We start from the raw sequence: 26,815 nt of genomic DNA on the forward strand, positions 1-26,815 counted from the left end.
TATTATGTTAAGGATTCTGATTAGAACTCTGAGGAGACTGGAATATACAATTAAGTAACAGTAAAGTTAAAAAAATCAGCAACTTCAGTATAGTCTCTGTCAGCTACTTAAATCTCATCAAGTTATGGTTTTTTTCATGCTGCCCATGCTATGATTTTTTTGTTAGATATGGGGCATTTTTTAATTTTAGAGACAAATTGCAAGTGCCCCTGCCTCCACTGCAAGATATTATCTCTTTGTTCTGTATATGGGGGTGGAAACCTAGCTTTCATCTAATCCCTTGGTCACAAGTCAGTCCTGCATCTTCAGCAGCGTGAACTGAACTAGTGAGTGTGTGTGTGTATATGCATAGGGGAACCAATGTTCTCACAGCCATGCTATAGAACATATAGCACACTGAGGCCGGGATCCACAATGTATTTGTCCAAAGTGGAACAGTTTCAACAGGAGACATTGAGGCTAGATTTTGAATGGGGCCCAATCTGGTAGGCATGCTCTGAGCATGTCTGTTGGGTTGGGCACCCAGAAGAAAGATAGGCAGGGGAGCTCCTCTTTTTACCTGGTTTGTGGATCACACGGGGCTTAAACAGAAAAATGAGCCTTTGTGTTGTGCAGTTTAATTTATAACACCTTTGTTGCTAAGCATGTGCCTGGGATTAATAATGGCATTTCCATACTTTGTGGACAAATTTCTAAACTGAACCCTAGGAGCCAACAAGGGATCTGAACTGACTCTTGTCTGATGATTGATAGTGGGTCAGTCTAGAGATTAGTAGCACCATTAACATTCAGAGCTTATTTTGGGGGATCTTATGGAATTGAGATGAGGGTGCACCTGCCTATGATTTGAGCTTCCTTGAAATTCAGGTACTTCAGGATGTGGTGTCACTGGTACACTGTGGACTGGTATCATCAATCATCTCCAGTCACTTGGTATTTGGTAGTAGGAAATCAGAGGCAGTTTTGAAATGATCTTTTGGATCTCATCTCTAATTAGGTATTATGAAGTAGGCTTTGATTTTGTGTGTGTGTGTGTGTGTGTGTATATATATATATACACACACACAAAATACAAGGGCCTGACTCCATCTGAAGCCCTAGAGACTGCTAAACCAAGGCTCAAAGCACTGGCTACCAGGCTAAGGAGATACACTAGAGAAGCAGAGGCCAAAAAAGTAAATGCCCTGTTCTCCAAAGAACATCAAGTGTATCACTGCAGCTGCCAACAAACATACAACCAAAACAAGCCAACAGACAATACTGAAGCGAGACGGAGAACATGGAGAAGAGGACTCATACACCAGTAAGTGGCTGCAGGCTGAGAAACAGAGAAGCAACTCCTAGAAAAAACATCATCACAGTAGAAGATATCCCACAAGCGGTCAAGAATGAAACGGGACAGCACTGGACAATACAGACAACGTACTGGCAAGAACTAACAGCAGCATTGAACGCTAGCAGCACAGATGAACCAGCGCTAACAGCAGCATGGCTAAACAAGAAGGACATGCTGATATGAAGACCTGAAGGGACAGAACGTCAACTACGGCAATAACGCTCCCACAATGGAAATCCTATCAGATCATAGCTCCATAGCTACAGACCATATGGGCAGTAATGAGCACAGCCCAGAAGGGCATTAGAATCAACAACAACCCGAAGTAAACACAGTTGCTCCCATAGATAGGCGTCGCCATCAAAGTCTAGACAGAAATCTGAGCACAGCCGGTTGATACAGAACCATACGATCAATGCCGACAGGGTCTTGAATGTCTGGACTATACAAGTAACAGGACAACTAAGGACTTCCTCAGAACATGGGACTATGAAGACACACAGAATCCACTCAAGGGCAGTTGCATGGCATCAAGTGCGGCATATACCAAGGTATGCACTGTCCGCTGCGTTCGCAGGCTTAAACGACCTCAGCCATAACTCAAGGACGGATACGGTACGCGTTCAGGAGTGGACACTCATCAACCTACTCAGATGATTGAAACTGTATGCTAAAAGAACGAACATCACTGCTAATACTCTGATCAGCATCTACATTAGGATTGGCTGTCATTCAGACTGGAGAAGTGTGGCCGGATGGTAGTGAAGAGAGGGAATGTAGAACGATGGGTGGAAACTAAGCGCCATAGCAGACATAACAGACCGACAGTACTTGGCATCCCAAGTCACATGGAAACACGATGTAGGAGTGCAAGGAAGAAGACAATCAGTTCAACAAAGAATAAGATGGCCGAAGGCAGCTCATTGGGAGAAAAGATGAACGCTATAACAGATACGCCTGCGGTATAATACCCTGTCGGTATAGTGACTGGGCCAAAAGAGGACAGGAAGTGCCGATGTGAATAGACCCGGAAGCCTACCACGGAGGTCACCCCAGTCAGCACCAGAGATTGCCTGTTATGAGCGCGAAAGAAGGCGGAGGGGCTTAGTGAGCATCCAAGCACTGTCGGACGAACCAGAACATCCAGGGATCATTACAGTACAGAGCTGGGACCCCAAAGGATGCCGAGAGCTGAGGCTGGCAGGAACCTGAGACAGCAGAGAAGCTGGGAGACAAGCAAAGAATGATGAAGAAACCTGCATGGGATGTACAGACAGATAGATAGGTGGCTGATAATTGGGAAATCCTACAGTGCGTAGCTGGGATGGGGCTGGATCAGAAAGACAGCCCACTGACGCAACTGCATCATAGCACAGGAACAGGTACGACAGGCACTGAGCACCAAATCCATTGAAGCAGGGTCAACAACGAGAGAGGACCAACAGGTGCATGACTGTGCGAGAGGCCTGAGAGGACAGTTCCACAGCAGAAGTGCACGGATGGTAAGATGCGGCAGGAACAGCATACACTGAATGGCACAAGCAAGTGGCTGGCATGGTACGAGGAACTACATGCCACAGCGTACTGGTGCTAGACCCAAGACAGATGGTGGAGATCCAAAGAAGTTGTGTGGAGACGAGCGGCTACGATTCTGTGGGGACTGTCCGATCCAGACGGACAGGCAGGTACTGGCCAATCAACAGAACATGATGGTAATAACAAGGAGCAGAAGACAACAGCGGATGGTGATAGATATGCAGTGGCCAAGTGACAGCAACATTGCAGGCAAAAATATGAGAAGCTGAACGTAGCAGGGCCTGAGAAAGAATAGAGAGTGATATTGTGGCAAGTGAGGCAAATGGCCCAGGGTGGTAGGAGCTCGGGGCTGTGACCCATGACAAGAGAGGTGAGTGGCCTACAGATTCCGGCAACACTCAAGAGTTTCTCCAGAAGAGTGCAGTGCTAGGAACAGCTAAGATACTGCGGAGAACCCTCAAACTCCCAGGCCTCTGGTAGAGGACCCGAGGTTGAGGAAGACACATACCACCCATAGGGGTGAGAGGGGAATTTTTTTTTTTATATATATATATTTTTTGAAGCAATTGTGGCTTAGCATTATACAGGGGAGAGGTTATCAGCACATCACCCTGTAGTGCTTTGTTTTTTGTAGCAAATACTGAATGCAGGTGTCAAGGTTCCTTCCCCATTCTGAACTTGAGGGTACAGATATGAAGGACCTGCATGAGAAGCTCTAAGCTCAATTAACAGCTTAGATCTGGTCTGGTTGCCACCACCCCGAGCACTCCCTTCCCTGGGTAGCCTTGAGAGACTCCTCCACCAATTCCCTGGTAGACACAGATCCAAATCCCTTAGATCTTAAAACAAGGAGAATTTAACCATCCCATATCCTTTCCCCCCACCAGTTCCTAGTGAGTCCAGATCCAATCCCCTTGGATCTTAAAACAAGGAAAAATCAATCATGTTTTTTAAAAGAAGGCTTTTAATTAAAGAAAAGAAAGGTAAAAGAAAACCCTCTGGGAGAGATTAGCATGCCAGCTACTCTCACAGACAACAGATTCAAAACACAGAGGATGTTCCCCTGGGCAAAACCTTAGTTGCACCAAAAAAAAAATACCCAAATACCCAATTTGATTCTACCTCTAATTGCACAAGACAGGTTACAAAGAAATAAACATAAACCTATTTATTCCTTTCTGAAACTTACTACTCTGATAGGAGGCTGGTTCCTTGATCTTCACTCCGGCTGAAACTGAAACTGACTAATCAAAGGAAACTTCCCTCCTTCCTTTTGAAATATCTTGTTCCCCCATTGGTTCCTCTGGTCAGGTGTCATCTAGGCTAGGTGAACTTCTTAACACTTTACAGGTAAAAGAGGCATTAACCCTTAACTATCTGTTTATGACAGCAGGTTAGCTCTGTCAGTGGACAGGGATAGGTTACCAGCAGATCACCTTGTCCTTTTCTCCTTCTGTTTAGAAGGAGGAAAAGAAATACCAAAAGAAGAGACAGGCTGATCAGTAGTAGGAGTGGAATTATCTCGAGGTGCAGGGGGACTTTTTGCAGTGAGAAGCATGGGTCCAAGCAGTCAGTGGTGTTGGTAGTTAGCAGGACTTGGTAAGGGCCTTTCTAGTGTGGAGCCAGAACAGTCTTTCACTGATGGACCTTACCTAGATTCAGTCTTTTGGTTTCAAAAGATTGCTGGGCTATTAGGGTCTTTAGGTAACGCTTCTTTTACCTGTGAGAAAAGAAACTTGACACATTTCATTAATGCCTGGCAGTGTTTGCAGATTTTACAGCTGCTTGGGCACATTCAAGCACACCCCCCGCCCCTTTTGTTGGTTCGAGCCAAGTCCCAGCCATGAGCAGTGTCCTTGAATGGGACCAGCATCTTATCTCTGGACTGTTTTTTTGTTTTGTTTTGTTTTTTGTTTTTGGCTTTTTTAACCTACAAAGGAAACGTCTACTTTTCACTCACACACCTTTTTTTTTCACAATGAACACATACATATTGCCGTTTTACAGTACTTTAGTCTTATTATTTAATGTATGCTACATTCACCCTTCCAGTAAAATGACTTTATTAACGAGCTTTGGAGCAACAAGACAGGACAAGCACACCTACTTTTGAGTTTACTTGGTATAACCTCTGCTGTCCAATAGCTTTTGTTCCTCCCCAGCCCCCAGGCTAGAAATTTGAGGTAGCCAGGAGGATTTCATATGCAATATGGGTAGTGGGTTAACCTTTCATGTCTTTGCTTCCAAAGACTATTGGTATGCAAAATTTTAACAAAAACTTTTAATTAAAAAATAATTTGACAATGAAGTCTTTTTTTCTTCCTTAAGCAAATGTATTAGACTTTAGTATATTATATTTTTACTATATCATTTAAACATTTTGTATTCCAAATTGAATAAAACAATTATTTGCATTTTGATTTAACCTTTTTATTTAATTTTGAACTAGATGTTCTATAAAAATTTTAAACACAATGATATTGGCCACAAGAAAAGGCAGGACATAGAACACAGAACATAATTTATATTATGCCAGTAAATGCATGGTATGTGGATTGCTCTTTAGCTGGCATCAGTTTTTTTGGTTTTTTGAAAGACAAAAGGAATATAGGTCTACCCTTCTGGGGCGGTCAGTTATTGCTTAAAACATTTTCTTTTTATTCAAATACACTTATTAATTGAAGGCAAAACAGAGGAATTACCCATATTTTTTTGTATTTGATTTATAGAAAGCTCATGTTTCAATGGCTTTTATTTTTATTATTTAGGTAATTTGCATAAACACAGACATTCTCGGCTTGCGTTTGGATCAAAGTTATCAGCTGCTTAGAGACTCTGTCTCAAAAGGACACAATTAACTTTTAACTTTTGTTTTTAAACAACAGCGATCGGAAAAAGACAACACAATCTATTGTGGCTCCCTTTGGAGTTCTAATATGATTTTATTTAAATAGCATGGTAGGTTTGCATTTTTTTTTTTTACTTTTGCTACAATATACACTGCAGATGTTCTGGGGAAAATGCACATTTCCTTCATAATTTAACTTTTACAACACTAGTCACATTAATTTTTTTACACAAGGTGTAACTGATTTTTATTGTGCTTACAAAATCTCCATGCACTCCCAATAAAGTGATAGCACAACCACACAGAGCCCGGGGCACTGTCCTTTTTTTTTTTTTTTTTTTACCAGATTTTTTATTTTCTATTTTGTTACCCAAAAACAAATTTAATTTTTTTTTTATTTGTTTTGGCTTTGGCTACCCTGCTGCAGACACAACCTTTGGTCTTTATTTAAAACATTTTACATTTTGTAAAGCATTAAGTCACCTTAAGGATTAAATGCTAAATACCACATCAAACAACACTAGTTTCCTGTGTTTGGCAAAAGTATTCTTAGTTTTGCAACTTTAAAAAAATTCCAATTCATTTTAAACTTATAAAGCACAGTTTGTACACAGCAGGAGTGTTCTTCAGCAAATTCAACTAACTTATTTATAGTCGAATGATTTCACTTAAATAACCTTTTGCCTGGATTACTTACAGACGTTCCTACCAAGTTTTACTGCTTGATTTTTTTCAGCAAATACAGAGTTAACTTATTTTTTTGTTGCTTGTCTGCTTTTTGGGCCCGATTATAATTTTTTTTGTGGAACCGTTTCTTCCCATGGGCTCAGGCTTGTTTCATTACCAATTTAGCAAAGAGGGTGGGCTTTTTGACTCGCCTCTACCCTTCCTGTTTTTTTTTTTTTTTTAACAATATTACTTACATGGGTCACCCGAATTATTCCCTCTGAGGCTTGCCACCTGGACAGAATGCACAGCCAATTGGCGTTTAACTGTTCAATTTTCTCTCTAACTGTCAGGCACACATCTTTTTCCTTATTTGCCAACTCCTTTATTTTCCAATCCTGCTACGACTGGGGATAAATCCACCTGCCACCCTTCCCCGTCAACCGGAGCGGAGAGAGGGCTGCTAACCCCTCTCCGGTTCCCAGACCTACTGAGGCTGAGAGAGAACACACCTTTAATTATGCAATTCTTAACATATAATACAAACAATACCAAGCAAAGCAAACATAAAATAACAAGGGCAAAACAAATAGATGGTGTGCACCAAAACTGTGACAAATTCCTGTTACCAATCTATTCCTCGTATCAGGTGATTAGGCTGATACCTCAGGATCTTTGGGGGAAGGTGAAGAAAACACACCGTATGACTGAATCTCAAAGCTTCATTAATAAAATAATAAAACAACAAACAGAGGGTGTTGGGAACATTCCCACATCACTCAAGGGAAGAAAAACGTTAATGCCCCAAGCCCTAAGCCACTTTCATACTCACACACATATGTCCAGACTGGCCATATCTGTGTATAACGTTCAGAGAAGGCGCTGTGCAATCTCCAACTTGCTTTCGCTCTTAGGAGGGCTGGTTTTTTATGCCCTGGGGTCTCCTGGGGCATTCCTTTCAGAGACCCTTAGCTCGGTATTCCAGTCCAGGCCGGCTGACTGTGGCTTATTTAGCATCCCCAAACCATATCGACTCCAGGGTTGCAAATGCAGACTGTTCAGTCTTACTGGGCAGCCAAGCTTTGAAAATGTAATTTTAGTCCTGTAACTTGTATTTCCTTTGGTTTACCTTTATTTTTATTTTTTACAGCCAGCTGGGGCTGAAAGCATTTTTTTTTCTTTTTTCTTTTTTCTTTTTTGTGCTTGGCATGGTTTGTGTTGATTCTTGACCTTGAACGCAGAGCATCTTTTTTTAAATTTTTGGGCTAAGGTGATTTTTTAAATTAACCCATTTTTTTTCCTTTTTGCTTTTAGCCTTACCTTACATGGGGATATAAAGAAGCCGAGAGAGTTAATAAAATGGTTTGGGTAGGGAGGCATCTGGATGCTATAGACAAATTGCTCCCACTGTGTGTCAGAGGCTTTTGGTGATGTAAAGGTTCCTCTGAGGTATGTGAGTTTATTTAAATCAAAGGTACCTTCTAGTGGACATTATTTAGATGGATTATTACACATGCAAAAATTCCAATTTTTTAAATACCTGCAGGTTCTGGGACCATAATGTATGTACATGTAATATGCTAGGGTACCCTTAGAGGGTGAGGGGAAATGCTTAGACTGCATCCACCCCGCCATTTCTCAATCACGCACACAAGGAGGGAACCCTGCCCGCTAGCGGTCCATAAATTAAGGGTATCACACCACAGATCACTCACACAGGAAAGGTTAACGAGGATGGCTGCGACCTTCTACACCGCCCTTCAGCAAAGAGCGTCGACTAGTCTCAAAGAGACGGCGCTGCTTACTTTCATTGCTTCCAGTGAGATGGTCAGACCAGTCAGAGGCTCACACGGAGAGGAAACAGGGAGGGAAGATGGGTTCACACAACCCTAGACCCAGGCAGGCCCCTCACCAGAGGATGCCAGGCAGAGGCAGCCTACCTCGGGTCAGATCTTTTACCGATCCACTAGGTGGAGTCACCAGGCTTGCTTTAGAGTATTTTTGGTCATGATCCCACCAGCTTCGCAGAATACTCTGGGCGTCTTTTGGCGACTCTTATTCACACTAGTGTACATACACATACACCAAGACCTCTGTTTCTAAATACCATGATGAATCTTTACTTTATGTCCAGACTCAATACTCTTTTTTCTTATTTGAGGCAGTCAGAACCCCTCTTGAGGCAGTAAAACCCCTCAGCACTGGTGCATTAACCTTATGCATTAACCTTATTGGGTGCCGCCAAACTATTGTCCCCAGTATCTCATACAACTACCTTATTGAGGGTGGCAAACTAAATCCTTAGTACCACTTTAAGCTAACCTTATTGGGGTGGCAAAACAGTTCCCCAGTACCGCTCTGCATCTGATCTTGCTGCACAGTCAACAAGTTCGGATGGCATAAGCCCTACAGGGACAGATGGCACCACAGACAGTCCTCCTGCGACATCCCAATAGAGATTTTAAAAGGTCTCCTACCTCTATTGTGGTGTCATGGGGTTCGAAGGGGAACAGTCTGCAACAACTGCCTTTGTCTCAGTAGGTGTTGCCATCCCAGACGAGCCCCCAAATTGTTGGAGAAAAACAGAGTTCTTACTTTCTGGTTGGGTTCAGCAAAGTCAGATGCATTATTATTTTTAGCAATTGCTTGGAGGGAGAGAGCTAAATGGAATTCGATTTGCATGGCCATTTTCCTTCATGCGTGTTACAGTAGGTTTTTTGAAGCTTACTTAAAAACAAATATTTTAATGATTAAAGAGAAGACAAAGACCACAGGGAAGTTGGATGTAACTTTTCTTTTCTTGAAGGATGATTGTGTGCATTTGTGGTTCTCACCGAAGAAGTAGGTTTTCAGGAAGTATCGGCATGACTAGAAAGAGAACATTGTACACTGGATTTAAGACTATTCCAGACACAGAGAGTCTTTTCTGATACAACTGCTGCTAAATCGTGTGCCACTGAACTATTTCAGACTGTGAATCTCCTTGTTAACCCAAAATGCCTCCACTCAACTCCCAAACCCAGCATGCTATAGTCTGGCCAGTTCTTAAGAAAGTATCACTCAATACAACCAACCTCTCCAGCTACCGTGCAGTATCATGCCTCTCATTTCCTGGGAAAGTTATTTGAGAAGCTCAGCAAAGGTCATTCCAGTTCTGCCTAAGCACTGCTACTGTAGTCTAAAGACTGGTCCGCCCAGACTTCAGGCCAGGACGTAGAACTGAGATAGATGATCTCCTTTTTGCTATATACTATCAGGTGCACCACCACTAAGGGCACACTATCTAAACTCCAATTTTATAGTTAAATTACAATTGTAAAGGCTGCATAATTAGAAGTAATGGATTGAAATAAAAGGAAAATATAGAGTGTGGAGTGGATATCAGGAACAATGAGATTTACAGGTGAGATTTAATATGTTTGGAATAGACTCTCAAGACAAGTGATGAATATAACACTTCCCAGGGTACCCAAGATTGAGAGGAATCCTGCTACCACCTGCCGTTAGTGTGAGGAAGCCTTTTCTGTGCCTGATGAGAGTGAGTTCTCTGATTCCACAGGCAACACAAGCACTCCTCTCTCAGCCTACACAGGCTCCGCTGTCCCACTGCAAGTTAACAATAGGCATACTCCAACACTCATAAGAATCGCCATACTGCATCAGACCAGTGGTGTAGCTAGCCAGTGGCAAATGCTTCAGAGGGAATTAATAGCACAGGATAATTATCAACTGACCAATCCCCTGTCATCCAGTCCCAGCTTGTGACACTCAGAGGTTTAGAGACACCTGGAACATGACCTTGCATTCCTGACCACCTTGATTAATAGCCAATGATGGACCTAATCTCCTTGAATTTATCCAATTCTTTTTTTTAAATCCAGCTTTATATATTGCCTTCACAACATCCCTTGGCAATGAATTCCATGAGTTCACTCTGTGGTATGTGAAGAAGTACTTCCTTTTGTTTGATTTAAACCTGTGTCCTATGAATTTAATGGGATAACCCCTGGTAAATAACACTTCCTGATTCACTTTTTCCACACTATTCATGATTTTATAGACCTCTATCATATCCCTCCTTAGTAATTTCTTTTCTAAGATGAAGTGTCCAGTTTGTTAATCTCTCATCATAAAGAAAATATTCCATACCTCAAATCATTTCTGTTGCCCCTCTCTATATCTTGTCCAATTCTAATATATCTTTTTTTGAGATGGGGCAACTAGAACTACGGGCATGACATGGATTTATATAGTGCCATTATGATACCAATAAGTTGGGTTTCTTTGGTATTTTCCCTCCTGCAAATATTTTAAATTTAATTATTTTAGGGTCACTATTACTGAGCAGTTCAGCTATATTCATCTCCTGGATCCTGTGCTCCATTTAGGACTAAAACAAGAAATGCCTCACCTCTTGTGGGTATCAGGACTAGCAGCTCCAAGAAGCAGTCATTAATAATGGTGTTTAGAAAATTTACATCTGCATCCTGTCCTGAGGTGACATGTACCCTGGAAATATGGGCATAGTTGAAATCCCCTGTTAGTATTGGGTTTTCTCTGTCTGTAGCCTCTCTAATCTCCTTGAGCATTTCACAATCATCATCACCATGCTGGTCAAGTGGTCAGTAATATATTCCTACTGCTATACTCTTAATATTCAATCATAGAATGTCTATCCTATGGTACAGTTTGATTCATTTAAGATTTTTCCTACATTTGACTCTATGCTTTCTTTTACATACCACGCTACTCCCCTACCAGTGTGATATACTCTGTCTTTCCTATATATTTTGTAATCTGATATCGTTGTGTCCTATTGATTATAAAAATCCCATCAAGTTTCTGACATCTCTTATATAAATATCATTATTTAATACCAGGCACTCAAGTTCACGAATCTTAATATTTAGACTTGTAGCATTTGTATACAAGCAACTTATAAAATGTGTCAATATTTAGTTGTCTCCATTCATGTGATGCAATTGAATGGGGCTCTTTTTCATCTCACTGTCTCTTCAGTTCCTACCTGTGCTTTATAATCTTCTATCCTTTCTTCTTTATTGGATATAGTAAATAATATATCTTTAATATATCTTTCTGTAAGGGATGTCTTTGTCAGAACTGTGTGCTCCTCCACACCTGTCAACTTTTCCTCAGCTCTTAGTTTAAAAACTCCTGTAAATTCAACCACCCTGGGATCCCCCATAGAGTAAGCAAGTGCTGATCCACTGGAATTCACAAACCTGCTACTTCCAAAGAAGCAGTACATACCACCTTACCTCTTTCACCTCTGGATCATCACTCCATTTAAAACACATCACTTAGATATGCTTACAGTGAAACCAACTAAAATTTTTTTTAAGAAAGAGTATAGATTTAAATGATAAGTGTTGGAAACAAATGGTTATATTACATGTAAAATAAAATAATAACATGGACCCTAGAATCTAGACTTACTTAACTTGTTATTGTCATGTCTGATAGTATTGCTCACCAAGTAGATTGTGATCCATTTTTCATGAAACAAGTTCTCAACTTATCGCCATAGTGAAGGATGAAGGGTATCTTTTGGTACTCTTAGACATATCAGGACAGTTCCTTATTTTTTTTTCATAAACAGAACACCCCCTGCTGATTGTTTTTCCCTGTGGCCTCCCTCTTTCTTTGACCTTGAAAGTATAAGTGAAATAGATTGGTGGTTCTCTACAAGCTGTAGTTTAAAGGCACAGCCTAACTCATCTTTGAAGACACTCCAGTTGAAACAGATATAAATGTAGCTGCTTGTTAAAGTTCAACTATCAGCTTTTTTTATATAGAAACTGAGACAGTTACTTTTAGAAGCCTTAGAATATCTGTATGGAAGTATAGTTTCATTCTTTTTAGTATGTGTCCAAGAAATATAATTTATCTAATTCATGAGATTCTACTTGGAACCATTAAGTATTATTTGTGTTTTGTGATTTTTTTTGCTAGTAACATAATGTTTTATTTGATGTACTCTATTATATGAAAGTCTAATTAAGCCTTAGAATAGCTGAAGCATATATGTATGTTTTTTTTGGCTGGCAAGACAATGTTCAGTAGAGATTAATCACAATTAATGATATAATATGGGTGCCATTATTGCACAATGAGGTAGATCTTGGTTAATTACTTCACCACAGGAATATGAAATACACTTGTTAATGACTGATGAGTTAATTAAATGTATAAATTACTTTAAAATCCCCTTCTCATTTAGTTCCCCATGACTATTAACATTATTAATGTCTTCTTTTCACTCATGTGAGTTTTAATATGTTTTCGAACATTCACTCTCATAGGCCATTTAACAGTTACAGTACAGTACTTTGATTAAAATGTGGCTTTCTGAACAAAAAATGCCAGTTTGTAATGCCTGCTGATAGTTTCTTAAAGCCTAATTTACATTTCATTTCTGATTACTTTTCTGTTTTATAGTTAACCTCTGGAAGTACTACTTCTGTCACTTTTTCAAATGGAGCAGATGACCTGGAATGGTCCCTTGTAAAGTGTATGCTTCCTTCAAATGTAAACATAGATAAGTAGCTACTGTAGTTGATAACAAGCTCAATGTCTGGTTTCCTTTATGTCTGTTGTTTATCCACCCATCAGAAAAAGACTTTTAGATGTGTTTCAGAAGCCTTCTTAATGCAGTCTATAAAGAAAACAGATTTTTAGCAGGGACGAGGGAATCAAAAAATGGAAGTAGTTTGAACAATATTTAGTAATAGAATTTTATTTTTGTATTTATTTATCTATGATGCCCCAGATAATATTTTCAGGAACAAATTTCTATTCAATCAAGGAGATTACTACTACTAAAAGACATATTACAAAATATAGGCTCACTATAATAATAATCTCAGATATTATAATAAGATAATTAAATTGTTGGAAAATGTTAGGGAGGGGGCTTAATTTAATCCATGGGAATTTATATTCAATTGACACAGGAATTTTCACACTAGATCTATTTTTTTCTTTCCTGAATTAATTACTGCTGCTGAAGCAGAGCTCCTTGCAAGGGAGCTGGAACAATTTCTATAGTGGGGGTGCTGAGAGCCATTGAACCATACTGTAAACCTTGTATATGATGGAAATAACTTCAAGCCTGGACAGCACCCCGAGAACCCTAGTTCCACCACCACCTATGCCTCCTTGTAAGAATGCATAGGCAACTATTTTGTTGCTAGGCAAAAACTGACTAGCATACCACGTGTTGCCTATAAATCTCTATAAATCCTGGCCTGGACTTCCAAGTCATGGATTAGACTCCCAGGCTGGCTTCTCTAGTCAAAGGCAGATCAAATTCCCATGAGACTCAACCAGATGATAGGAATATTACTGAAAATGTGCTAGTTGGGAGTTTAAGAAATCTCAGCATCAATGGTGGCAATCTTCTTTTAGTATTGTTCTCAATGATACTTTTGTCTAGGCAGAGACTACAGGATAAGGCCCAGTGTAAAGTGAAGTTGAACTGGTATCATCCACTAATATTAGAAAATTGAATACTAGCGAACAAGAAAAACAATTCCAGCACATCTTTTAGGAAAAAACATCCAATCTTGATTTAAAAATTGCCAGAGATGGAGAATCCACCAAACCCTTCAACTTCCAGCCATTAGATCACGTGATACCTTTCTCTGCTATATTGAAGAGCCCTCTATCAAACTTTTGTTCTGTAGTCAAGTCACCCCTTTATATAGAGCTCCTTTAGTATATATCTGTAAGTCGTTCTTATGGCTCTTCTCTGAACCCTACCCAGTTTGTCAATATCTTTCTTGAATTGTGGACACCAGAACTGGATGCAGTTTTCCAGTAGTACTGGCTTCATTACCAAATAAAAAGATAATATAAATGCCCTATTCGTGCCCGTGATTCCCCCATTTTTACATTAGCCCTTTTGGCCACAGTGTTGCACTGGGAACTTATGTTCAGCTGGTTATCCATCATATCTCCCTAGTCTTTCTCAGTTACTGATTACCAAGATAGAGTCCCCCACTCTGTAAGGGTTGCCTACATTCCTTGTTCTATATGTCTGACCTTATATTGGCCATATTAAAGTCCATAGAATCATAGAATCATAGAACTGGAAGGGACCTTGAGAGGGCATCTAGTCCAGTCCCCAGCACCTTGGACTAATTACCTAGACCATTCCTGAAAGGTGTTTGTCTAACCCAGGGGTCAGCAACTTCTGGCACGCGACTCCCCAGGGTAAGCACCCTGGTGGGCCAATCCAGTTTGTTTACCTGCCGCATCAGCAGGTTCAGCTGATTGCAGCTCCCACTGGCCATGGTTTGCCGTCCCAGGCCAATGGGGCTGCCGGGAAGCCACAGACAGCACATACCTTGCTGCTTCCCGCCTCCGCCATTGGACTGGGACGGCGAACCATGGCCAGTGGGAGTCGTGATCGACTGAACCTGCTGACATGGTAGGCAAACAAACTGGCCCGGCCAGCCAACGTGCTTACCCTGGCGAGCCACTTGCGAGAGGTTGCTGACCCCTGGTCTAACCTGTTCTTAAAAATCTCCAATGATGGAGAATCCACAACCTCCCTAGGCAATTTATTCCAGTTCTTAAACATCCTGACAGTTGGGAAATTCGTCGTAATGTCCAACCTAATCCTCCCTTGCTCCAATTTAAACCCGTTGCTTCTTGTCCTATCGTCAGAGGTTAAGAAAAACAAATTTTATTCCTCTTCCTTGTAACAACCCTTTACATACTTGAAAACTGTTATCATGCCCCCTCTTAGTCTTCTCTTTTCCAGACTAAACAAATCCATTTTTTTCAATTTTCCCTCATAGATCATGTTTTCTAGACATTTAATCATTTTTGTTGCTCTTTTTTGGACTTTCTCCAATTTGTCCATATCTTTCCTGAAATGTAGCACTTAGAACTGCATACAATACTCCAGTTGAGGCCTAATCAGAGCGGAAGAATTACTTCTCGTCTCTTGCTTACAACACTCCTGCTAATACATCCCAGAATGATGTTCACTTTTTTTGCAACAGCGTTATACCATTGACTCATATTTAGCTTGTAGTCCAGTATAACCCCCAGATACGGAAGCAGTACTCCTTCCTAGGCAGTCATTTCCCATTTTGTGTCTGTGCAACTGATTGTTCCTTCCTAAGTAGAGTACTTTGCATTTGTCCTTATTGAATTTCATCCTATTTACTTCAGTTCATTTCTCCAGTTTGTCGAGATTATTTTGAATTTTAATCCTATCTTCCAAAGCACTTGCAACACCTCCCAGCTTGGTATTATCCGCAAACCTTATAAGTGTACTCTGTACGCTATTATCTAAATCATTGATGACAATATTAAACAGAATAGAACACAGAACTGATCCCTGTGGAACCCCACTCGTTATGCCCTTCTAGCATGACTGTGAACCACTGATAACTACTCTCTGGGAATGGTTTTCCAACCAGTTTTGCACCCACCTTATGGTAGCTCCATTTAGATTGCATTTCCCTAGTTTATTTATGAGAAGGTCATACCGGTCAGTAACAAAAATTTTACCAAAATCAAGATATACCACGTCTACCACTTCCCCCTATCCATAAGGCTTGTTACATATTCTTTGCTTATTAATCGATTCAGCATGCTCGGTATCTGTGTCCTCTTCATTATTTAGCACTCCTGCAATCTTTGTCTCATCTGAAAAGTTTCCATGATGGTTTTTTGTTTCCTTCCATATCACTGTTAAATAGCGTAGGTCCAGGAACCAGTTCACAATGGATCCTGTTAAATAGCAGGATTTACAGAAGCTACAGTAACTAGACACGTGTTCCATCTATTTATTGAGGTATTTGCAGAGCCTTTTAAAAATATAACAGGATGAAACAAATCAGTTTACAAAAGTTTTCTCTTGCCAGCTTTTCTCTTTTTAAATGTGGATACAATTCTTCTTTGTGAAAATGTCATAAGCTTTGGTTTTACCCTCATAGACTGTTTACAGGGAACATGAAATATACGAAATCCTTTTATTTAAGGTTCCATGTATTATTTGTTTTGTACTTTACCCCAAAAGGGTAGTTAACATCAGTCCAGCCTGCAATAACTTTGGGGTTTAGCTTAAATTTAGAAGTTTTCTGATTGTGAGTCTAGAATTGTTGCTATTTTTTTCTTTTCTTTTTTGTGATAGGTTTTTGTTCAATAGTTTAAGAGTATTGTAAGCAAAAATTAAAATATGTTTCCATATTCTTTACATGATAGTGTATGGCTGGAAGTTGAGAGAATAATATCAGACCTCTTTCCTTAATATTTCAGATTATTATTCTATTTTTCATTCTGCCTACAAAAGTTAGCACTGCTGAGAACACTTACAGTGCTTAGAAAAATGCACATTTTGGGGCAGATCCTTATCTTCAAAATTCTTGCCCATATATATTTATTGAGATAATAACTGAAGAGTACTTCCTCTATGAAGCTGCAACAATATCGCGAGCCATCTAAACTCAATGGCAGAAAGCTGAGGTGCTTATAGGAAAATGAATCGCAAGGCTAATATATGTCTTAGGAACTTCTATTGCCCTCATCATGGTATCTGAGGTCCTCATAATCTTTAATGCATTTATCCTCATAGCACCCTCAGGAGGCCCAGAAGTACTATTATCCCCATTTTACAGATAAGGAAGCTGAGGCACAGAGACACTAACTTACTTGTCTAGGGTCACACAGGAAGTCTGTGGCATAGTAGGGATTTGAACTCAGGTCGCCCAAATCCAGGCTAACCCCCTAACTACTTGAACATCCTTAATCTCCTCCTCCAATAAAATACAGTTATTACCAAGTTAACGGGGGGTCAACCTCAGGTTATAACAGTGAAATATGATCTTTTTTTCCCTTTCATGCAATCCTTACTATTTCCCCAATACCTGTCAGACCCATGTTTTTTCCTCTTCCCCATTTACTCTCTGATGCCTTCCTTGCTCCCTCTTCCTTCCCTTTCTCTGCTCTCTCTCATCTCCTTTCTCTAACCACTATTTTCTTCCCTCCCCAAATTCTTCTGTAAATTTATAAAAAAGGCTGAATGGTGGTCAATGTTGCTGTTATCAAAGAGAGGTGGAAAAGAGCTTTTTGGGGAAAATGTTATTTAATTCCAAAATAATTTATTCTTTCTAGTGGTGGAGAGATCAGCTTTTTTTGTGAGCAAACAGTAATTGCAAAGAGGCTGAGAGGAGCTTACAGAAGCAGAGCATGTAGGGAAACAGATGGGGAGATAAGAAAGGTAGCCATGTTTGGCAAAGTCATATTAATGTGGAGTTCTTAGTCCAGTAATTAATCAAACCACAGGGATTTGCATAACTTTAAAAATTGCCATACAGCTGTGGGTCAGTAGCTGTGAAACATTCCATATGGTGGCTATGGAAATTTTATGTTAGTATATTTTTAAGAAATGTTCAAACCAGTGTTAACCTAAGGTCATACAAGTACAGAGTAAAACCATCATGTAGTACCCTCTGAACACTTTAAAATGAAAGGACTTTAAAATGATTTACAAAGCACCAAAATCTAATTCCTTAAATTATGTTGTAACAGATCATTGGCAAACTGAAGAGACCCAAACTTGGGAATTTTTTGTATCTACCATCCAGATGGCAAATTTAGATAAATCCAAATCTGTTTAGATTGTTAGTTTTCCAGGGTAGGAATTTTCTTTTCATATTTATGTGTAAAGCACCTAGCAAATGCTTAATGCTATATAAACAATAATAGCAGCAATTTTGTTGTCTTTTGAGGTACTAAGGATGAACGTGAACAGATAGCTCATTGCTTAGCTCTTGGCTACCTCAGTGCATGCATTTGGAGATGATACTACAGCAAGTAGACTATGAACATACTCAGGAGGTTTTCAACTTTCTAAAGTGTGCAAGTATCCCTTCTTACAATTGTTTAGATCTATCTTTAAAGGCTGTATTGTTTTGAAAAGGATGGTTCATTTACAGTAGCATCATTAGGGAGAGCATCATTAGCAGACTGCTGTTAAAAGTGCTCAACAGGAAATATTACTGGTCAGTCACTGTGGTTATTTCATAAACTAGAATGGAAGTCCGCAAAGCATGATAATTATGGAAACCTTAATGAATTATGAATACTAAAAAAATCTCAAACTACAGAGTCACTTCAGGGAATATGCTGTGGCACTGCAGAAAATCATTTTGTGACTCTGCTTAGTGGATATTCAATTTGATTCTTCACATGCTTAAAATAAGATTCAGTCAGGTCTCCAGGGGCTCCCTCCCCTAGCTGGGGGCTCCTGCTCCCTTGCATCCCCAAGTGCCACTTGGAGTGTATCCAGGCAAACTTCTGGGAAAGCGGGAGGGGCGTCTAAAGGCCACTGAAACTTCCTCACAAGGATTGGATGGTCAGAGCGTCCCTGGGAACTCCAGGCAGGACCCTGGGGACTCACAGGAGAGCAGCTGCTGCAGCTCAGGACCAAGAGCAAAGGGAAAGCTTGGCCCCACGCTGCCCCCAGCATCGTGCCAGCCCCGTGGCAGGAGTGACATCGCTGCCCTGAGTGGGGACACTATTGCCCAGAAGCTGGAGGGGAAGCCTCTGGCCAATTAGCTGCAGACAGACACCTTGGGGGGATTATGTAGGGGATAGGATCACTCAGAGAACAGACTCTGCTGCCGTCCCTGTTGAAGGCCAATGAAATTCCTTCTCTTGTTCTCTGGGGGCCTCTTGGCTTTTTGCTTCTAAGGTGATGTTCTGTCTAAAAATTTAGCTAAATTTAAAAAAAAAAAAAAAAAAAAAGGAAGGAAGGAAGGAAGGTAATAAAACACCCAAACAGGAATAAAATGTTTCCTTTCATTGGAGCTGAAATGAAATGTTTGCTTTTGGACACCAAACCAAAAAATTCAATTTGTCCAGTTCTGCTGCGATAGAGCTTTTTTAAGGATTGATTAACATTTTCTTTTTATTTCCCTCTATTTTCCATTTTTTCCCATCTGAGTTCCAGGCTGTGACTGGAACCTGAAACAGAAATTACAAAATAGTTGTGGGAGAAAGATTGTTCTTGCAGTATTTCTGACCAGTCAGGAACCACCACAAATCTTGTTGTTATGAAATTTCTAGTATGATCCTGTAAAACAAAAAAGTTTGGATTAATATCTGAACTGAACTATCTGAGATTTGTCTCTCACAACGTGTTGTTTACAGCAGGTTTTCCAGCTCTTTCATTAAGTGCACAGCTTCATATAAGATAGATGCCTCTAAGGACCTGCACTCCTAAGTGCTCAATCCCCCCAAATGCTTTGTGCTGAGGGCCACCAGGAAAAGGTCAGTGGATTAAATTTGAGATTGGCTGAATGAGGGCAATGCTAGTGGACTACAGCTAAGATTTATGGGGTGAAACTGAGCAAAGGGAAATTTGAGGTGAATTGAGAGGCCTTTTACACTGCTGAATACTGCCCAAAATGCAATGATAAAAGCCCTACCTATCAAGAAATTGGACTAGATAAATATACTGGAATATGGTCATGATTCTGTCTGATAGGGGATAAACATGATAACTCGATATGTCTATTCCACTTCGAACTTCTGATTTTAAATAGAGATGAGTGAATTCAGCAAGTGGAGCCATGTTTTTCTGTTCGTGGGCTGTGGACAGGCAGATCATAATTTCCTCAAATTTATTCAACAGATACCTTGTCAGAACGTTTGCATTCTGGATTGCCCAAAATACAAAAATCAAGATATGTTATTTAGTAATGAATGGGCAGATAAATCATACCACATTGTCTCTGTTCTGTAATTGGGTGAACGTACAACCTCTTCCCGTACACGCACTTGTGTGTCTAACTTCCATATTCTCTGCCCACAAACATTTTTATTAAGTCTGAGGTCCCCCAAATACAGATGTCATCTCTGGGGCCAGGCCGCTCAGTGGGGTCAACTCCGCGTGGTGGGGCTCAGCAAGGAAGCGCAACCTCCACCCCTGCTTCACCTCAGCGGGCCACGCAGCCTGTCCCAGTTGGTGGGGTACAGCCAAAAAATATGGGGGGTATGTGACCCCGTGTGCATCCCTCCAATGGTTCACCTCTGACAGAGGGTGCAAATATGTTTGCTTTGCCTCCAAGCATGCCAGCACTTGCACATGTGACTACATTAATTAGCTTCACTCTGTGTGAAAAAATACCTCTGTGATAAAATCATGCAGCAGAAAACTTTCCTATTGTTGGAAGTTATAGAGAGCTAATTATGATTTCTTCAGTGATTTGGATGAAAACTCTTACTGGAGAGATACTGAATAAAGTCCCTATTGTACTCTGTCTGTTTCTGGTCTCCTACCTCCTTCCAGTCATCATAACAGCTGCTACAAGGAATCTGCACACTGCCTCCATTGCAGGTCATGTAAATATTTTATCTAGAGAGCAGGCTTGGCAGCTGGCATGATAGCACTAAGGGAAGGGGGCATTTCTTCAAAAAATAAAAGAATTTAAGAATGGCTGAGAGAAAACCTATCTATTGCTATCAAAATATTACTAGCAGTAAAGAGCTGAAACTTCCATCAAAGCAAAGGCTTATACAAATGTTCATTTTAACGTAACTCTGTCTTACCTTGCTCATTATGCACCATGATATTTGTTTGTCCCATTGACTCACTGATTTCAATAGGAGTTCCACTTTGTAATAAGGGAGGGGGGGAGAATAATAGCAACATTTTACAGATGGCTAATTGAGGCATAGAAATACTACAAAAGCGTAATTACATAAGATAAAACATTTGTGTTATTTTGTCAATTCATGTAAAATAAAACATAATAGAAAGTACTGTTGAAAGGCAGAGTCTTCCATCTAAAGCCCTAATATCCTGAGATAGTACTTTTCAAATATCTAGCATGCAGTTTGGAATATGTGAATTTAACAAGTTGCATTGCCCCTACCATGAAGCAAGTTGTTTAAGGGCATTGTATGCAAATCACTGACAGAAAGGGGGAACCAAGAAAGTAAATCATCCTTGAGAATCTGAATAGTAGGTTCAGAGGAGGTAGTAAGCTTTCAAAGGGGTGGTCAACAGCAAAATTGTTCAAATATAATTAACAGTGGCTGGTCTAGATGAGATTAGGCAGAAAGGGCATTGCTCATGATGAGTTCAATGGTGTGGCCATGAGCATTGGTGAGGAACATGAAAAAATCAGTAAAAATAAGGAACTCAAGAGCAGAGAGTGTTGACAGAAAGAGGATCCATATATATCTGCACAATGAGGATTAACCGAAAGGAGAGAGGGAAGAGTTAGAGACATAAGAAGGTTTATTTCCTGTTATATCCAGAAACATTTTTAGAGACACTAATCAGTATTCATTTCTATTCAATTAAGTAGTAGTCTGCATAGTAGCAGTTTGGAGAAATTAAGCTGAATAATTAATTTTAAAACTCCAATCATCAAGCTAAAGAGAACTCAAGCTAACATTTTCATAGAAAGATTATATTTTGGAGGTTTTAAGTACAAAATATTGCCTACAGTTCATTTCACAGAGCTGCCAGTGTGTAACTATCACAATGATACATTGAGAGTTCTGTTCTGCGTTTGCTTAGTTTTGCCAAAATTATAAATTCCACTCAACGTTTTTGTTGTGTTGTCACTTGAACTGTTATAAAAACTGTTGATTTCTAAAATAGTTCCACAGTAGACCTTAAAAATGTCTGAACAGTAAGAGAAAAAAAATCAATAATTCAGTATATTTATTGATCTGAAGATTTGTCCTATAGGACCCACCTCCATAGAATATTGGTGCTTCGTAAGTAAATTAAATCAGGGGTCAGCAACCTCTGTCATGCGGCTCACCAGGGTAAGCACCCTGGCGGTCCAAGCTAGTTTGTTTACCTGCCGTGTCGGGAGGTTTGGCCAATCACAGCTCCCACTGGCTGCGGTTCACTGTCCCAGGCCAATGGGAGCGGTGGGAAGCTACGACCAGCACATCCTTCACCTGTATCACTTCCCACAGCCCCCATTGGCCTGAGATGGTGAACCGCGGCCATTGTGAGCCGCTATTGCCCAAACCTCCCGACACGGCAGGTGCTTACCCTGGCGAGCCACATGCCAGAGGTTGCTGACCTCTGCTCTAGTAGTTGGAGTTTCCTAAGAGCAGATGGCTTCATGCCCAGATTGCACTGCATTGCAAATGCCTTTATATCAGGGGTTCCCAAACTTAGTATGCAGCTTGTTCAGGGTAAGTTCCCAGCCTGTGCCACTTACCGCAGCTGCCAGTGGCCTGGAATGGCAAACTGCGGCCTTGGGAGCTGTGACTGGCCATACCTGCGGATGTTCAGGTAAACAAAATATCTTGTGGCCCGCCTGAATATCTTGTGGCCCCTGAACAAGCCATGAGTCAATTTGGGAACCCTTGTTTTATATTGAAGAACAGGACTTTGTGTGCCAGGATGGGTCATAGACTCCAAAGATGGCAGAAAGCATTACTCACAAATGCTACACTGTGGGAGCTTAGCATCAGTGAGAAATCCAGGAGCATCCCTAAATTATGGATTGAATTGACAATTAGGTGTGTACCTTCAACCAGAGTGGACTGCACCATACCTGCACATTTCACAAAGAGTTTTCCTCTGCCTACCAGAAAAACCTCTGTCTTACTCAGGTTCAACTTCATCCATCTGTCCTTTGCCCATGAGAAGACCTCATCCAAGCACCCAGCCACCTTGGTAATAGTGGTATGGACATATATTATGAAGGATAGAAAGAGCAGTGTGTCATTTGCATATTCCTGGCATTTAAGATTATGTCATCTGACCAGTTCACCTAGTAGCTGCATGTCAGTGTTGAACAGGACAAGAGAGAGAATTTATTCTTGTGGGACTCCACAGGAAGCAGGCTAATGGCAGAAGTGCAGTTCCCCATCACTTCTTTGAGAGTGTGTTTCTCCAGGAAGGATGTAAGCCATTTTAAATACATTCTTCTGGACCACTGCCACCTCTAGGTGGGAAAGCAATGTCTCCAGGTCAGCAATGTCAAATGCTGTAGAGAGATCCAGGAGGATGAGAATGGATGTCTACCCAACACCCATTTAGAGGTGGAGATCATTCATAGGTGAACTAAAGCTGTTTCATTCCCATACCCTGGCCTGACTCCAGATTATTTTGGGTCTAGGATATTAGCTTCAATCAGATGATCTTATGGCTGGCCTTTGGCTAGCTTCTGTATGAATTTGCTTGAAAAATGTCAGTTAACCATTCATGAAACACTTGCAGGATCAAACACTCAAATTAGAGTTTAAATAAAATATTGTGTCAAACTTTAAAACTCAGCCAAGATTAGAAAATAGGAAACTGTGCAACTGACCATAATGTAAAAATATTTACTGGGTATTAGATGCCATCAAAATTGCAAAATATCTCGACTGTATTTTTTAACTGCCAGATAGAAAACCTGTACATTAGAGTGCCGTGTCAGTTATAAAATCAATACCTGCAGCATGTAAAGCACTTCTTATAATGCAAACACAAGAATTTGTTGTAACAACATCAGCAATGTGTATTATGCTAATATTCCATGCAATATCACCAAACAACTATATTAAAGTTCTCTCTGATCTTTAGATTAATTTTTTATTCAACTCACAATTTTAAATTAAGGTCTGCAGAAATAAAAAACCGACCCTGAGTTAATTGAATGTGGAAATTAGTTCATATTTTTTATAGTTTCAGAAAACTAACAGGGGATTTAATATATCCAGTTGAGCATCTACATTATTATTGCTCTATTAAACTTGGATACAAATTGAATTTCAATCACATCTGTTTTAGTTCAATTAACAAAACTACTGTTTCCACAATGTTTGTTTTTGGTTTGTTTATTGCTTCTTCTGTTCCAAAGAATGAATGAATCCTGAAAGAATTGTTTTCCAAAGAATTGTAACCTTTTATTACAGCTCAAATAAAATAGGATAGTGAAGCTTAACTGAAGAAGGTAATGATGTTGATTTTCTATCTAGGGATATTTAATCATTAGTGATGAAGCATTGTTAGATGAGCAAATGTGTACAAAAATAAAACACTGAAGGTGTACAGATTATATTAATTATTATGTATCTTTCCTACGGATTACTTTAAAACCATCTGTCATTTAGATATTTGTGATTTGGATTTAGATTAACCTCTCCTATATGCATATTTAAATTAATGGAATGCATTATTCTGTTAGACTGGTACTTAATTAAGTTAATTATGTTCCCTTTATCTCTGTGTTTCTTATAACCAAGTTTATTGCATTTCTCATCTTTCCTTGTTGTGTACAAGTTACTTTTAGCAGCAGGAGCTTCTTAACTTACCAGCTAATCATGACAAGATTTCTAATTATTTTATATGTTTTGCTCTTTGCAGCTTCTGGTGTCAGATGTGTAAGTAAAACAAATAACCATATTCAGAAGGAAAAGTTGTTGGATGTATAAATAAATCTGCTTTAACTCCGTTACTTGTAAGTCTCTAGGTGACACTCAGTGGTTTCATAGATGGTCTGAAACAAACAAAAAAATAGATCTGAACTAAAAAAATCTAAGGAGATACAGACCTAGATAGGAATACTAACTTCCCATCTCTAATGAAAATAACACTTAATTTCACAGGGTTTTTTATGTAGGATACTGAACAAATGCAATGAGGTTAGTGATCTTAAGGAGATATATCACCAAACTGTAAAAGAGATCATAAAGCTAGTACATAATGTTATTCAAACTAATGATACTCTAATTCTGGAGTGGCCATTTGGTCCTCTTTCACTTCCAGGAAAAGATGCATCAGTCACTCATTCATGGGCATTTTATGAACAGCTCTAAATAAACAGAAAAAGTTTGATAAGACTCATGAAACAAGCTGACAGCTACAGTGAAGCTCTCACCTTTTGGGGGCGGTGGGGTATATGAAGCCATATACAGTAAATACATTATCCCATTAATATGTCTCATCAGGTGCCACAACAATAGAGAAGTATGATCTCAGGACAAATATATGGATCCAGGCTGGAGTGATGAATGGCAGGAGGCTGCAGTTTGGTGTGGCTGTCATTGATGACAAACTCTTTGTTATTGGAGGCCGGGATGGTTTAAAGACATTAAACACTGTTGAATGTTACAATCCAAAAACTAAGGCTTGGACTGTCTTACCCCCAATGTCAACACATAGGCATGGTTTAGGTAAGAAATTTAAGTTTTAAAGAGACATAATTTGTTTTGGAAATGTATAATTTGTTCTGCAAACCTCAGCATTTTTGAGCTAAAGGAACAATGCAATAAGTAATGATGTGTGTTTGGTGGATGTTGCCAGGAATTGCAGCAATGCAAAAGAAATGTGACTTGCCAAAATGTTTCATATGCAGATGTAGAAACAATATTCAGTCACTCTGTGATGTGCTTGTATATGAAAAATAAAAATTGGATATGATATTCTAAAATTAAAAAAGTAATAACCAAATACAATTTTGGGTGGAGTAAGGAGAAGAAAAGGAAACTGAAACTTGCAACGATTGACCCTGAAATATAGTCTTGATTTTCTTTTTGTCACTGACATCCTGAATTATTTTTTGTGTTTGATCAAACAGTCAAAATACACTGCACTCTCTCATTTCTTAGGAGAGCCCCAGTTATGATAGATGATATGGATGGGAGGTACATCAGCTTAGTAGCAGTGGCGAAAGGTTTATAACTTTATAAGCACCTGCAAGAGTGGCATTCATCAGCAGTAATAGCACCTGTTGCAAGTGTGCACTGCAAGACTCTCTCGGATAAGTGTTACTGGGGGGATTAGTACTTGCATATGTCTTTGCACTCCAGAGTGCTTACAGTCACACTCCTGCTTCATGCAAACCCTTCACAGTCCATCAACAATTATATAGAAAAGTAAACCCTGATTATCTGAATGCTCACTACAAAAAAAAAAATTCACCAGAACTCAAAATCTGTATACAAGCCAAATTTTGCTTTTCTGAAATTCCAGTTATCTGAAGACTTCGGATATCCCTTTAAACATCTAGATTACCAAAATGTGTGTGTGTGTGTGTGTGTGAGAGAGAGCATATTCTTTAGCTATATGTGCTTCTATGTATACTCTTGAAAATACTGGGCCTGATTTTGACTTCCATCAATGAGAGAATATGGTATATTACATTATATATTATTGTCATGGTACAGGGTTTTTCAGCTATAGACACTGGGAATACCCTCCCAGCCTAAGTATTCAAATACAAATTAAAATCCTTTCAGCAAAAATACAAATTTGAACTCCTTCCAGCCAAATGCACAATTAAACTCCTTCCAGCCAAATGCACATTTGCAAATAAAGAAAACAAACATAAGCCTAACTCGCCACCTACCTAGTACTTACTATTTGGAATCTATAAGAACCTGTATCAGGGAGATTGGAGAGAAACCTGGTTGGACGTCTGGTC

The 26,815-nt window shown here is 39.8% G+C and overlaps 1 protein-coding gene across 2 annotated transcripts in view; it reads left to right on the forward strand.

Annotated features, from left to right (window-relative positions):
- The window catches only part of KLHL1 (kelch like family member 1), a 479,287-nt gene that overhangs the window by 364,354 nt on the left and 88,118 nt on the right, over nt 1-26,815 (forward strand). For both annotated transcript variants that reach the window (XM_075061554.1, XM_075061555.1), the window contains one exon: nt 25,341-25,565. In XM_075061554.1, coding sequence (XP_074917655.1) covers nt 25,341-25,565 — 225 coding nt within the window. The remainder of the gene's footprint in view (nt 1-25,340; nt 25,566-26,815) is intronic.

Source organism: Chelonoidis abingdonii, chromosome 1 (assembly GCF_003597395.2).
Source record: "Chelonoidis abingdonii isolate Lonesome George chromosome 1, CheloAbing_2.0, whole genome shotgun sequence".
In the NCBI taxonomy this organism is placed as follows: Eukaryota; Metazoa; Chordata; order Testudines; family Testudinidae; genus Chelonoidis; species Chelonoidis abingdonii.